Source organism: Prosopis cineraria, unplaced genomic scaffold, assembly GCF_029017545.1.
Source record: "Prosopis cineraria cultivar Desert tree isolate PC_DT_omini unplaced genomic scaffold, ASM2901754v1 PC7, whole genome shotgun sequence".
In the NCBI taxonomy this organism is placed as follows: Eukaryota; Viridiplantae; Streptophyta; class Magnoliopsida; order Fabales; family Fabaceae; genus Prosopis; species Prosopis cineraria.
The window spans coordinates 24,624,013-24,637,922 of record NW_026555338.1 but is presented as its reverse complement, the minus strand read 5'-3'; the positions used below and the strand labels follow the sequence as shown (position 1 = coordinate 24,637,922).

The 13,910-nt window shown below is 31.4% G+C and overlaps 2 protein-coding genes across 3 annotated transcripts; one reads left to right on the top strand and one right to left on the bottom strand.

The window, feature by feature from the left end:
* The first annotated feature begins 1,613 nt into the window (after window positions 1-1,613).
* Window positions 1,614-3,252, top strand: LOC129315366 (UPF0481 protein At3g47200-like). The gene is made up of 2 exons (XM_054959003.1): window positions 1,614-1,749; window positions 1,943-3,252. The coding sequence occupies exon 2, from the start codon at window positions 1,943-1,945 to the stop codon at window positions 3,203-3,205; it is 1,263 nt and encodes a 420-aa protein (XP_054814978.1). The 5' UTR covers window positions 1,614-1,749; the 3' UTR covers window positions 3,206-3,252.
* A 7,037-nt stretch (window positions 3,253-10,289) lies between these two features.
* Window positions 10,290-13,342, bottom strand: LOC129316408 (UPF0481 protein At3g47200-like). Of its 2 annotated transcripts, XM_054960822.1 has the most exons (3): window positions 12,963-13,330; window positions 11,849-11,914; window positions 11,054-11,597 (listed from the first exon to the last, which is right to left on the bottom strand). In XM_054960822.1, exons 1-3 carry the CDS (start codon window positions 13,035-13,037, stop codon window positions 11,430-11,432), a joined length of 309 nt encoding a protein of 102 aa, XP_054816797.1. In that variant the 5' UTR covers window positions 13,038-13,330; the 3' UTR covers window positions 11,054-11,429. The 2 variants fall into 2 exon arrangements, with proteins under 2 accessions (XP_054816796.1, XP_054816797.1); XM_054960821.1 differs by lacking the exon at window positions 11,849-11,914 and having other exon boundaries at window positions 10,290-11,597; window positions 12,963-13,342.
* Window positions 13,343-13,910: the final 568 nt, after the last annotated feature.

Sequence of the window (13,910 nt, the reverse complement as noted above, 5' to 3'; positions counted from 1 at the left end):
ACGTGATAAGGAGGTAAAGGAAGCTCTTAAGAAAATGGCAAATGGTAGAGCCAACGGACTTGATTGTATATCTATCAAAACGTGGAAATGTTTAGGTGCAGAAGGGGTGAGGTGGTTAACTAACTTATTTAATGTAATTTTACGGTCCAAGAAAATGCCTGATGAGTGGAGGAGAAGTACATTAATTCCTATTTATAAAAATAAAGGAGATATTCAGAATTGTACTAACTATAGAGGGATTAAGCTCATGAGCCACACAATGAAATTGTGGGAGAAAGTAATTGAGCACAGGTTGAGATTGGAGACAAGTATTTCTGAAAATCAGTTTGGTTTTATGCCAGGTAGATTAACTACAGAGGCGATTTATCTACTAAGGGGATTAATGAAAAAGTATTGTTGTAAAGATAAAGATCTACACATGGTTTTTATTGATTTGGAAAAAGCTTATGACCGTATACTAAGAGAAGTGCTTTGAAAAGTGTTAGAAAAAAAGGAAGTACGGATTGTTTATATTAAAGCCATACAAGATATGTATGAGGGGGTAAAAACTAGCATAAGAACGCCTAGTGGTCAAACAAAGGATTTTCCTATAAAGATTGAACTACATCAGGGATCATCTCTGAGTCCTTATCTGTTCAACTTGATCTTAAATGTTTTGACGGAACATATTCAAGGGGAAATTCTGAAATGTATGCTCTTCGCGGATGATATAGTTCTTATAGCAGATACAAGAGAAGAGGTTAATTGCAAACTTGAGTTATGGAGGAGGACATTGGAGTTGAAAGATTTTCGTCTGAGTAGAAGTAAGACGGAATATTTATATTGTAAATTTGGTAAAGGACTATTCGACAATAATTTAAAAGTGAAATTGGGAGATCAAATTATACCTCAAGTGGAAAAGTTTAGATATTTGGGAGCCATTATTCAAAATAATGGCGAAATCAGTGAAGATATTTCACATAGAATTCAAGCTGGGTGGTTTAATTGGAGAAAAGCTAAAGGAGTTATTTGTGATCGTAAGGTGCCTAATAAACTTAAAGGAAAGTTTTATCGCACTGTTATCAGACCGGCAATGTTATATAGTAGTGAATGCTGGGCTCTAACGGGACAACAAGAGTATAAAGTTGGAGTAGCAGAGATGAGAATGTTACGATGGATGTGCGGACATACACGTAAAGATAAAATTTGAAATGAGCACGTACATGAAAAAGTGAGGGTGGCACCTATTGAAAAAAAAATGGTAGAAAATCGGTTGAGATGGTTTGGGCATGTACAAAGAAGACCAAGGGAGGCACCAGTGAGAAGAGTGGAACATATAACTTTGAATCCGATTAAGAGAGGTAGAGGAAGGCCTAAGAGAACACTTTTGGAAGTTATTGAACGCGATCCGTTAATTAATAATATTCCTAAAAGCTTGATAAATGATAGAGCACAATGGCATCTTGCAATCCATGTAGCCGACCCTACCTAGTGGGATAAAGGCTTGTTGTTATTGTTGTTGTTGATCAATAAAGAAAGTAGAGAGTACTTCAATAAATGAAGTATAACGAATAGAGTACTTCATCACGTTCTCCTAACAAATAAATCATACACTAAAATATTTCAAAATACTTATTTTTGGCTATTAAATCATGCTGAAGACAACAATTTACAGTAACAACAATAGCAACCAGGAAGAGCACCGACTTCTCATCTTCAAACCCATCTCTACAGATTTATCCTCCGATCACTTGGAACATCAAAAGCTAAGTATGCATCGTTCTCTTGTTTAATCATTATAAGGCTTTTATAAAAAATTAGCCTGTTATGGTCTTTGTGTTTTGGTTTTGAAAAAACAATTAATATATATATATATATATATCTCCCAAGCTTTATGATCAATCGCTTCTTTGTTTAGCTAATGTAACAGCTGCTTTCCTTCTGAATCAAAATTGATATATAGATGGAAGACAAGGAGATCATGATAGAAATAAGAGCAATGGCAGAGACAAGCGAAGATGGTCTCTTGTCGCCTTTCTGTTGTATCTACAGGGTGCCCCCAATGATTCGTCTTCTAAAAGAGGAAGCTTACACTCCAAAGGTTGTGTCCGTTGGTCCTTTCCATTATGGTGATGTGAGGCTGCAAGACATGGAAAGGCACAAACGAATAATGTTCAAAAGATTTGCAGGGAGTGCCAAGACAGACTTGGATACTTTGGTCAACTTTGTAAAGCAGTCAGAGCCCAAGGTTCGTGCTTCTTATTCAGAGAGCATCAAACATAGCAAGAAGGATCTTGTGAAATTGATATTAGTAGACGCTGCTTTTATCATTGAACTCTTTAGGATGTTCTATAGAGGTGGTTACGAGGTAAACAAAGATGCTAAGCTATCACACTCTTGGTTGAGGGATGCTATAGTTGATGATCTGCTTTTGCTTGAGAATCAACTTCCATTCTTTGTTATTGAAGAGTTATTCGATGTAGCATTTCCTCTTGATCTTAGAGGTGATATCCCTTCATTTCTTGAGCTTACATATTCCTACTTTATCTATTATAACATTCAAAGCTTAGATCCTAGTCCTGATATTAGCATAAAGCACTTCACAGATCTTCTTAGATTCTTTTACTTACCAAGAGGAACAATACCAAGGAGGAAATCATTCAAAGGGGATGGGTCTGATATTCTTCTATACAGCGCAAATGAGTTACAAGAGGCAGGAGTAAAGTTGAAGGCAAGCACAAGCAAATGCTTACTAGATTTGAAATTTTCAGGGTCCGTTTTTGAGATCCCACAGATTTATATTGAAGATATCACTGAAACTTTGTTTCGTAATATGATAGCTTTAGAACGGTGCCATTATCCTTATGAATCTTATATCATTGACTACGCCTTTGTATTGGATGGCCTGATCAACAATGATAAAGATGTGGATGCTCTCATTCGTGAAAAGATTATCCACAATTGGTTAGGTGACACCAATGAGGTTGCTACATTATTTAATGGTCTTGGGAGAAATATAAATCAATGGAATTTCAGTGTTGAATACCTTGACATTTGCATAAGGTTGAATAGCTTTTATCAAGATCCTTGGCACAAGAAGAAAGCAACTTTGAAACGTGACTACTTCAAGACACCTTGGCAAACAGTAGCTTCTATTGCTGGAATCATACTTCTCATTCTTACCTTTATTCAAACCATATTTTCTATCCTCCAAGTTGTACTATAGCTATATATAGATTTGAAGCTTTGTACATTTTAGTGTTGTGTGTCCTTTACATTTATGTTTCCTTGCTAAGTTTATTCAACCTTTCTACAGCACCATTTTTAACCATATAATAATAATAATAATTGTAATCCTTATTCTTCCCTTTCCCTATGTGGCAGCTGCATATACAACAGCATAAGTTTGAATCTTTTTTTTTAATATTATTTCTTATAAATCCTTTGAAGTTTTTTTTTTTTGGGTAAAGATATGTAATTTTTTATATCAATGATAAGTTGTTATAAAATAAACTCTCATATCATATAATATATATGTGTGTGTGTGTGTGTGTATATGTATAGTGGGAAAGCTTATTTAGTACAAAAATGAGAATCAAAAGTGAAAATTTTATGACACAAAATAAATGGCGGAGCCAATTTTCATGAAGGATATGATTTCAGTATTAATCTGGACCCTATAGATCAAATATTAATGATCCAGATTTAATAATAATTATTTTTATGTTTTTAGTAAATTTTTTTTAGTATATGTGGAATAAAAATACAGTAAAAGATTATGATTTTTTCTAATGTTGGCCAGCTTATTTATAAGTGGAGATTAATTAGTAAACTCAACTTTTCAAAAAATGAAATTCTTATTCTAATTATTAAGAATAAGCGAATTTTACGCGAGAGTGTTCCCTAGGGAAGGTTGGGTACGCGATAGCTCTTAATCATTTAAATTAAACTAAAATATATATTTAATTCTTTAATTTTATATAAATTTTTATTTTGGTCTTTTAATTTTATAAATATATATCTTCTTCATTAACCCTCACACTATTACTCTTAAATGATTATTTTTTATATCAATCATTATTATTTTAAAAAATTAAACTTAATATGCAAACATTTAAAAATATTTTTTTCAATATTTGAAAGTTTAATGTAAAAATTTTATTAATCAAACTAACAATATTAGAATTATAGGAACAAAAAGAAACTTTATAAATTTAAAAAATTAAAATGAAATATAATATAAAGCAAAAGAACAAAAATGCACTTTAATCTTTAAATTAAATTAATTGTCACCTGTACCTATACCAATCATACAAGGAAAAAACTTATATACTTAACTTATATACTTAAGGTGTTTGTTTTTAATTAAATTAAAATATATGGATGTTTTATATATTATTTGTTTTATAACAAACTCTAGTTATTAGTATAAATTAATACATTAAAATTTACATGTCTTAATTTAATTAAATAAAAATGTATTAAATATATAAAGTGAAGTATATAATCAATTATATACTTCACTTTATATAGCCAAAACATAAAGTATATTTAATCAATTACAAAAACCATATAGCCATGTTCAATATGTTAGAACTTTTGTGAACATTCATAAAGAGTTGTTTTCTTTCTTTTTTTTTAATGCCTATTTTTATTGCTGCCAATGTTTGTATAACCGTAAACCAAAGAGCAAAGGCTTGAAAAAAGTGATAGAAAATGTCTTCATTGATTAAAAAAAAAAAACGGAAAGCGAAAGGGAGAAAAGCACCTCAACTAATCAAAATGATTATTATATGAAAGAAATTAAAATCGCTTAGCAGCTAATTAAGTCGCAGCCATAAGCGGTATAATATTTACATGCCCCCTGGGTAATTTATTTATTTATTTATTTATTTAATCAATTAATTTATGTTTTGGTCTCTTTTTAACCTGGATAAAATTTAATAACTTTATCAAACAATGAGGATACTAATTATTTGAGAATGCTTTAGAATTGCACGCAATTATCACTCCACTTTACAGGAAGTATCCCACCATGGAAAAGGAGGCACGTGAACAAGCATTGCCTAATTATTGAATCTTTTGATTAAATACATTTATCATTCTTTTAATGTCAAGTTGTCCCTTCAATAACTTGTTTGAAGGTATTTCTAAAATGTTCTTTTATATGCCCTATGAATAGGTCAAATTTAAATATTGTATAAATAAGGATATAAGTGCATTTTTATCCTTGGAGTATTCTTCAATGAGCATCCAGCTTCATAAACTATTAATTGAAGTAATTTTATTTTTAAAGTAATTAAAATAGAACATCTTTGCCTTTTTCATTAAATTTTCTAACAGTCAACGTTAAAGATCCAGTTAATATTTCTAATGATCAACATTAAGAATTTGACAAAAAGAATAAAAATACTTTATTTTAATTATTTTAAAAGTAAAATTATTCTAACAAATAGTTTAAAGTGTTGGGTACTTTTTAAAAAATGCTTTAATTAAGAGCAAGAACGTACCAATACCTTGTAAACCATATATAACAATGAAAACAAGGTCATGAAAGGGCAAGCAATAATTGACGTCATAAATTACCCCTCACATGTGTTGTCCCAGTACTTTGATCATGCAGCTAGCCTTGATTTGTTGGCCACATCCTTTCTCAATAGTTGAAAATAAGGGAGTGAAAATCAACAATTAATATTTTGATGGAGTGAAATGTTACAACATCCAATCATAATTTTTTTATTAGTAAAGTATGCCTGTAGTTTTTTAACTTTACATTAGGTTTTACTTTTTGTTTCTTAATACTATTTAATAATATCCTTTCAATTAAGTAACCCTAATACCATAAATTTCATCACAAAAAAGTTTTACATACAACTTTTAAATATTGATAAAATATTATTAAAATGTTAACATTTTAAGTTCAATTTTTTAATTAAATAATAATAATTGGTACAAAAAATAACTATTTGAAACTAATTAACAATGGTAGCTAATAGGGTTGGATGACTAAAAAGATACTTCATAAAATTAAGAGCCCAAATTAAAACCTTATATAAAGTTAGAGGACAAAAAATATACTTTAACCATATTTTTTATTAATCTTCTAATCATATTTATATTACTTCATATTTATATGTGATATCATAAAAACAATACAAAAAGAAAAAAAAGTGGACTAAATTAGCCATCAAATTAATTCAAAATATTTAATTTTTGGCTACTCTATATATATATATATATATATATAAAACCGAAGACAATAATGAATCTAATTAAAGCACATTAAATCCAACATTTTGAGCGAGCACTGACGTTACCACGATAGCGGACATGGCGGGGAAAGAATTGAGAAGTGAGAGTGCTGAACAAATTGGGGAAATCCAACCACTTGTACTCACACTTAATTCCACAGATTATCATCCCAATCATTTGGAACCATATGTATGTATATATTTCCATATTATCCTCTACTTTGGTCTTTTCTAAAACTTTCTGTTAGTCTCTTTAATTACTCTTCCTCTCAAGTTTACTAATTTTTAATCATATCTCAACTATATATATATATATATATATATCAGCCTAACTTAGTTTTAGTAATAAACTATTTGTAAGATTGCTACCAACATGTTGTATCTAAAATTAAGGTGCCCCCTCTGATCGATCCGTCATCTGAATGAAGAGACTTACACTCCACAAGTTGTTTCGATTGGCCTCTTTCAATATGTCCATGAGAGGCTACAAGATGTATGGAATCTGGCAAACAAGTTTTCTTCAAAACAGTTACGCAAAGTGCTCAGTCAAGCTTCACTATTGCAAAAATAGCTATTTATGTTGCCTTTTAACGTCAGTTATTGAAAAAACTGTTGTAAAAAAAAAAAGCTGGCATGAAAGTAATGATTTGGTTGGTTTTATGAAACATTCAGAGCCAAAAGTTTGTGCATATTTACTCTAACAACATCAAACTTAGTAAAGAAGAACTTGTGAAACTGATATTATTGGATGCTGGTTTCATCACTGAGCTCTTCATCATCATATGCCATAAGTTTCCTCATGAGATTTGTAATGATGCTAAATTATCACAATTGTGGTTGAGCAGTACTATAATGAACGAGTTGGTTTTACTTGAGAATCAACTTCCTTTATTTGTCATCAAAGAGCTATTCGGTATAGCCTTTCCCCTTGACCGTCGTGATGAGCTCCCTTCATTTTGTGAGCTTCTGTATAAGGCCTTTCCATGTTTTAGCATCCAAAACTTACAGCCTCATCCCAATGTTAGGATAAAGCGCTTTACAGATCTGAGCCTATTTTACTTAACAACAAAACTACCAAAAAGCCTATTTTACATCTCATTCACAAGAAAAAAATGTGGACCACTATAGGTGATACTAACAACGTTGCTACATCAGTTAATGGTCTCTACATAAATGTCCTTCAATTGGGTTTCAATTCTGAATATATTAATATAGGTCGAAGGTTGAATAATTTTTTATGAAGATTGGTGGCACAAGAAGAAGGTGACGTTGAGACATGATTGTTGTCGTACACCGTGGCATTTTGTCATCTCTATTGTTGGAATCGTTCTCCTTATTTTCTCCGTTGTTCAGACCATATTTTCTACATCCTCCAAGTAGTGAAGTCGAAGAGTAGATTCAAAGCATGTATCATACTAATATTTGAGTGTTCTATTGTCCAAGTTTGTTGTGAATGATGTTGTGAAAATCCCAAACTCAGCAATGAGGGAAGAATCATTATATAATGTTCTGTGCTGAAGATAAGATTGTATTATTTTAACTTTCTTCCATGATAACTTGATATTGATCTTAAGGCTCATAGTTTGAGAATTGGCATAACTAAAAGTTTTTCACAACTGATATCATTAACTTTTGATTGGTGCAATGTTACCTTAAAAATTTAAAAAAATAGTGCAATGTCAGCCTGAAATAACGTTTGACCAATATTGTTTGTTATTTTGAGTGTTAAAGGGCAATTTTACTCCAAAAGTTTGCCTATGAGTAATTGGTATTCTAAATTTTTTATTAGTGTAATATTTTTGGGTTAACATTCAAATGAAAAGAAGGATCCAACACAACTTGTTACCACTCCAAATGCTATAAAAAATAAAAAAATAAAATTAAAATGCTATAAAAAAAATTAAAATGATCACAATTTTTGATAAAAATAAAATAAAGAGTAAAAGTGAAACAAAGACACTTGGTGTGACAGGCATCTTAGATCTATGATTTGTGCTCTTTGCTTTAATTTCAAGTAGATAACAAGCAAAAAAATTCCAACGAGCATAAATGATTTGGCAAATGAGTCAATGCAATAAGTTTGAACAACAAAATAATAATTGTTTTTAAAAAGAAAATGATCGATGATAGCAGCAATTCAATTGAGAGAGAAGAAGAGATAAGAATTGTTGGATACAAAGCGGTCCCCTCCATCTTATCTATTGTAGCAATATGTGAACATTACCTCTCTAAATGAGAATGATAAGTACAATGAAACATGGAACAATGAGAAAATTGCTAGTAAGTCCCTTTTTGAAACTGAAATTGTACCAGAGAACTAAATGACCAGGGTGCAAGCAAATAACTTTAGGGTGCAAACAGATAACCATGAAATCTCAAGCCTATTTGCTTGTACTCAAGTTCTTTGGTGCTTCAACACAATTTTGACACTAAAGCAAGGACTTACTAGCAATTTTCCCAACAATGAATTTTTAATAGAAAGGTGAAATTAACATAAATCCAAGAAAAAAGGTTGACTGAAGTTATATTGATGTTAAATTCTAAATCATTGAAAATATAAGTCATGTATACATAGGGTAAAATTAAAAATTGATCCCTAAACTATAGGTTTAGGAGCATCTAAGACCCTAAGCTCATTTGTGATTCAATATTTCATTTCAACTTTTGAAAACAGTGAAATTTGCCCCCTATCATTAATAAAAGTTAACTTTAATTGTTAGTTGATCATAATTTATATTGTTCATTTTCTATAATTTTTTAAATCTTTGTTTGTAATTTTTTGATCCTTTATTTTAATTTTTTGTAATTTTTATGTTCTTTTCTATTATTTTTTATCTATTAATTGTTAACGTTGACTTTTGTTACGATAAGGACTTAATTGCATCATTTTCAAAAGCTAAAAGTGAACATTGCACTAAAAATGAATATACGGTCACAAAAATTTCTAAATCTATAGTTTAAATGTTAATTTACTCTTCTACCCTTATGTGTTTGTATTTTATTTTTGTGTGTGTGTTAAAAATGAATATAGGGTCACAGAAGTTTCTAAACCTATAGTTTAAATGTTAATTTACTCTTCTACCCTTATGTGTTTGTATTTTATTTTGTGTGTGTGTGTGTGTGTGTGTGTGGTTTCTCAAGCTTGTGTTGTGTCTTTTCGAGTTTACTGTGTTGCTCCGCGTGTTGGACTAGTGGCTTTGGCCCAATAAAATACGTTATGACTTGTATAGGCAACTTCATAGTCACAAAGAAAAGCTTTACCAATCACCAAGATATTGACGGAAATTAGATTAGGACCTTCTCTTAAAATTATATTGGAGTGCATTGTAAGGTTGAACTTTGTCATGATTGGAGAGTCCTTAAACACTCATTTAATGAAGCACTTTAAAGTATATCATGTCTCTATGAATATAGAAAATTAAATTGCAACATCCGTTCATAAACGAATTGTACTCCTATGTGATACCATTTTTTAAGGGTTAAAGTATATTTTTTCACTTAAATTTCTTTTTGAAAAGCATTGGGCAACATGTACTAAAGGGTGAGGCAATATCATCCCTAAACAATTTTTTTAAGAGCAAAATTGCCCTTCTGTTAGCGTACTCATCATTTTCTCCATCATCCACTAATATAAAATAGTTGTGGGGCTTATGTATAGTAACAGCAACACATTCTAACCCATTTTGACCATTTGATGGGGGCTAAGAGGATTGAAACTGGCATTGGCAGTGATAGAAACTAAGCCTAATTTTAGCAGTGAAATAATAAAAAATAAATTAAAATGCCTTGCTGTCATTGTACGTAGGCCCCACAACTATTTAGCATCATTAGATAACAAAGAAGGTGATGGGTTTTTAACAAAAGAGCTTTTTCTCGTGGAAAATATGTTTAGGAAAAAATGATCTTTAGTCCTTTATTTAAAACATTGTCCTTTGATAACTGCACAAGGTTACATGAAGTTGAAAATTATCATGCAGTATTGTTTGACTTCACAGTTGATTTTCATCTAAAAGATTTAAACGGATACAACTATCACAAAACAATGTTTGAACACGACATGATAAATTTGAGGATATAACACTCAAATGTATATTCAAGCTTCTCATATGTATACTACTTGAGGATAGAAAATATGGTTTGAAGAAGGGTGAGTATGAGGATTATGATTCTAGCAAAAGAGGCCACAGTTCGCCTAAGGGTTCTTGCAACAGTCACCTCTCAAAGTTGCTTTACCCTGGTTCAAAGGATTTTGGCTGAATTGATTCAACCTTTTGAAGATATCAATGTATTCAGAAATCATCCTTGCTTCATAGACATTCTGTCCCATGATTCTAAATAATGAAACAACCTCAGTATCAGGTTCGAAGTTGCGCATTATTTTCGTATCAATGAGAACATCTGCATCTTCCTGTGTGTTGATTAGGCATCCCCACATAGTAGCATAGTTGGAAATGTAAGTGGTAAGAGGAGAATGGATCTGTTCAAAAGCAATCATGTTATGAAACAAAGTTCTAGTCAACGGTTCTGCTATCAAAATCTGTGGGAGCTCAAGAAGATGCCCTGAAAACTTGATGTCTAATAAGCTCTTGCTCTTGCTAGCCTTGAACTTGACTCCAAATTCTTGCAACTGTTTTGCACCGTGCAAAAGAATGTCAACAGTCCAAAAATATGGTTCCATTTTTGGTTGTGCTCTTTGTAAGAACAAAAGCCTAAGCAAATATGTGAAATGCTTTATGCTCTCGCTATAAGGATGCTGAGTTAGCTTCTGGAGATTAAATGCTTAAGCATAGAACTCACAAGCGAGCACACAAAATGGAGGGAGGTTGCAATGGTCAAGGGGGAAGAAAGCTTTATTGAATAGCTCCTCAAATGACAAAAAATGGTAATTGATTCTCAAGTAAAACCAAATCATGAGTTATGGTAGCATATAATTCTGGTTGCGACAGCATAGCATTATACAGCAATAATCCTCCTGTAATGAACGACAAGTGGAAAAATTCGATGATGAAAGCAGCATCCCTTAATTTCAATTTCACAAGTTTGCTGTCACTAAGGTTTATGTTCTCTGAGTAAGAAGCACGCACTTTTGGCACTGAACATCTCACAGAACTAACCAAATCCTCCAAGCTTGTATTTGTTCTTTGTTTAAGTCTTTTCAAGAAGATTGGTTAGTGCTTTTCCATATTTTGGAGCCTCTCTTCACCGTAGTGAAAGGGACCAATACATATATTTTGGGGCGTAAGCGTTTGGTTTTATATCAAGCAACGTGTGAGGCACCCTTGACATACAACAATCTGGATCCAAAAGACCATCCCCGCTTTGTTGAATCATTGCTTCAATGTCAACCATCGCATCATCTTGTTCCATCTACAAAAGAGAGAACAAATAAATGATAAGCAGTGAAAGGCACAGCTTAACTAAAATTAAAGCTTTAAAGTGTGAGTCCTTTCACTTATTATATATCATTTATTAGACTCAACTTTATTCAATATGAGACTTCATCTACACATCAACTTTATGATACAAGCCCAAACTTGTAAGTTTGCAATCTTACAAAGTAATTAACTCTTTTTTATAACTAAAAAATAAATGAAACACTATATACAACAATCTGTTACCAAATGATCATCTCTGCTATATTGAATCATTACTTCAATGTCCACCATCACATCATATTGTTCCGTCTATCAAAGAAAGAGAAGAAATAAACATTAAATAGTGAAATCCATGCCTCAGCTTAACTAAAAGCTTTAGAGTTAAGGTTTATATCTCTTTTACTTTATTATATATTATTTATTTAGTTCAATTTTATGAACTTAGTTTTCATATTAACCAAGTTCACTTACACTTGAATATCTTAACAAAACAATAAACAAATACGTATACATACCAAATAAGTGGAATTGATAATACAAGCACGTACTTGAAAGTTGAAATCTTACAAAGTAATTAAATCTTCTTTATAACTAAAAACTAAATGAAAAGCTAAATACAACAATCTGTTACGAAATCTTTCCGCTATATTGAATCATTGATTCAAGGTCAACCATCACATCATCTTCTTCTATCTATCAAATTTGATTTAGTAAATAATAGGTAATTATATATGCAACAATATAAGAGGAATTAATAAGAGGGATGTGAATCCTCTCCATACTCTCTCTCAAGTTTCACAGTTTCCATGTCACTAAGGCGGATGTCCTTTGAATAAGAATCACGAGCTTGCTGCAACCAAATCACTTCAACTTTTCTGTGATTTACAGGCAAATATTGTAAAGAAGATTTCTTCGTGCCTTTCCATATCTCGTAGTCTATTATCAGCATAATGAACGGGGCCAATTGAAATAAAATTTGAGGAATAAGCGTTTACATATTGATCACGGATCATACAAGGCACCTTATAGCTAAATACAGCATCTAGGTAACAAGACACCCCTTTGGTTTCGCTGAATCATTGCTTCTATGTCCATGATCACATGATCTGCCTACTATATTTTGATTTAGAAGAGCAATCAGCAATTTTGCATAAGCAAAATAGGAGGAAAGAGGAACATAAGCTTGGGATGAGATCTAAACTGTACTGAGAAGAAACTAGAGAGAAACTATACACTTGATCATTCGATAGCACTGATGATTTCTTGTAATCTCTCACAAATCTTTTGGCTAAGTAAAAATGAAATGAAATGATAAAGAACCTATAATACCACAGGCATCAAACAATAGCAATCTTACTTGTTGGGGAGGTTGTTGATGAATTTTCCCCTGTTCTTCAGTAATATCCAACTTGGTAATGCCTTGCGACTCCATCGTGCATCCTTCTTGGAAAAGACTGAGAAAGCTTCTCTCGCGTTCAGCGATCTTCTTCACCGAAGCAGCTGGCAGATACTTGAGACTGGCAAATAAAAACAAGGGAGAATGAATCCCATCAAACTAGGCAATCTCTGTTAACTTTGATAATTGACTAAAAAATTATAGAAAAAATTCAAAAATTATAGAAAAGGACTATTTAAATTGAAATGCTGACAGTAGTGGAGGTGACTTCATGCAGTAATTTAATTGGATAGAATTTTAATTTAATTTGTTATATAAAAAGTGAGATATTTATTGGATAAATTTTGAGAACTGATGGTGAGGAGGGAGTATGGGTAAGTCAAGCTTATGTTTGTACACATGTGACAACCAGGTTTTTAAATTGAAATGCTGACAGTAGTGGAGGTGTGACTTCACTTCATGCAGATGGTGCAAGGTTGAAATAAAATAAGATAAAGAGCACAGCTAGCGTGGCTTTTCTAGATTCTAATATTATCAAGGGAAAACATATTAATATCAGTACCATAAGTGTGATGCAATTAAAAAATATATCGAAAATTATTGAGACTGAATTGAAAATAATTTTGTAAGACAAATGACTAAAATGTCTTTAATAGAAATAAAGAGAAAATGTAAATTAGTGCTTAACATGACTTATTAAATTGTATGTAACATTGACTTGTTAAATCTCTCACAATTCTTATCAAGCTATTTTTTTCAACATAATGGATTTTACAAGCTAAGCTATAAGTTAATAACTTATAACAAGTTGTAATAGATTTAATACGAGTTAAATAATTGACAAACTAATTAAGTTTTTTCTCACTAAATCTTAATTTTAAATAAGTATTTGGAGAATGCAGCGAAATC

What these genes read in the sequence shown, in the direction of transcription:
- LOC129315366 (XM_054959003.1), top strand. Translation starts at nt 1,943, where the DNA reads ATGGAAGACAAGGAGATCATGATAGAAATAAGAGCAATGGCAGAGACA.
- LOC129316408 (XM_054960821.1), bottom strand. Translation starts at nt 10,908, where the DNA reads ATGGAACCATATTTTTGGACTGTTGACATTCTTTTGCACGGTGCAAAA.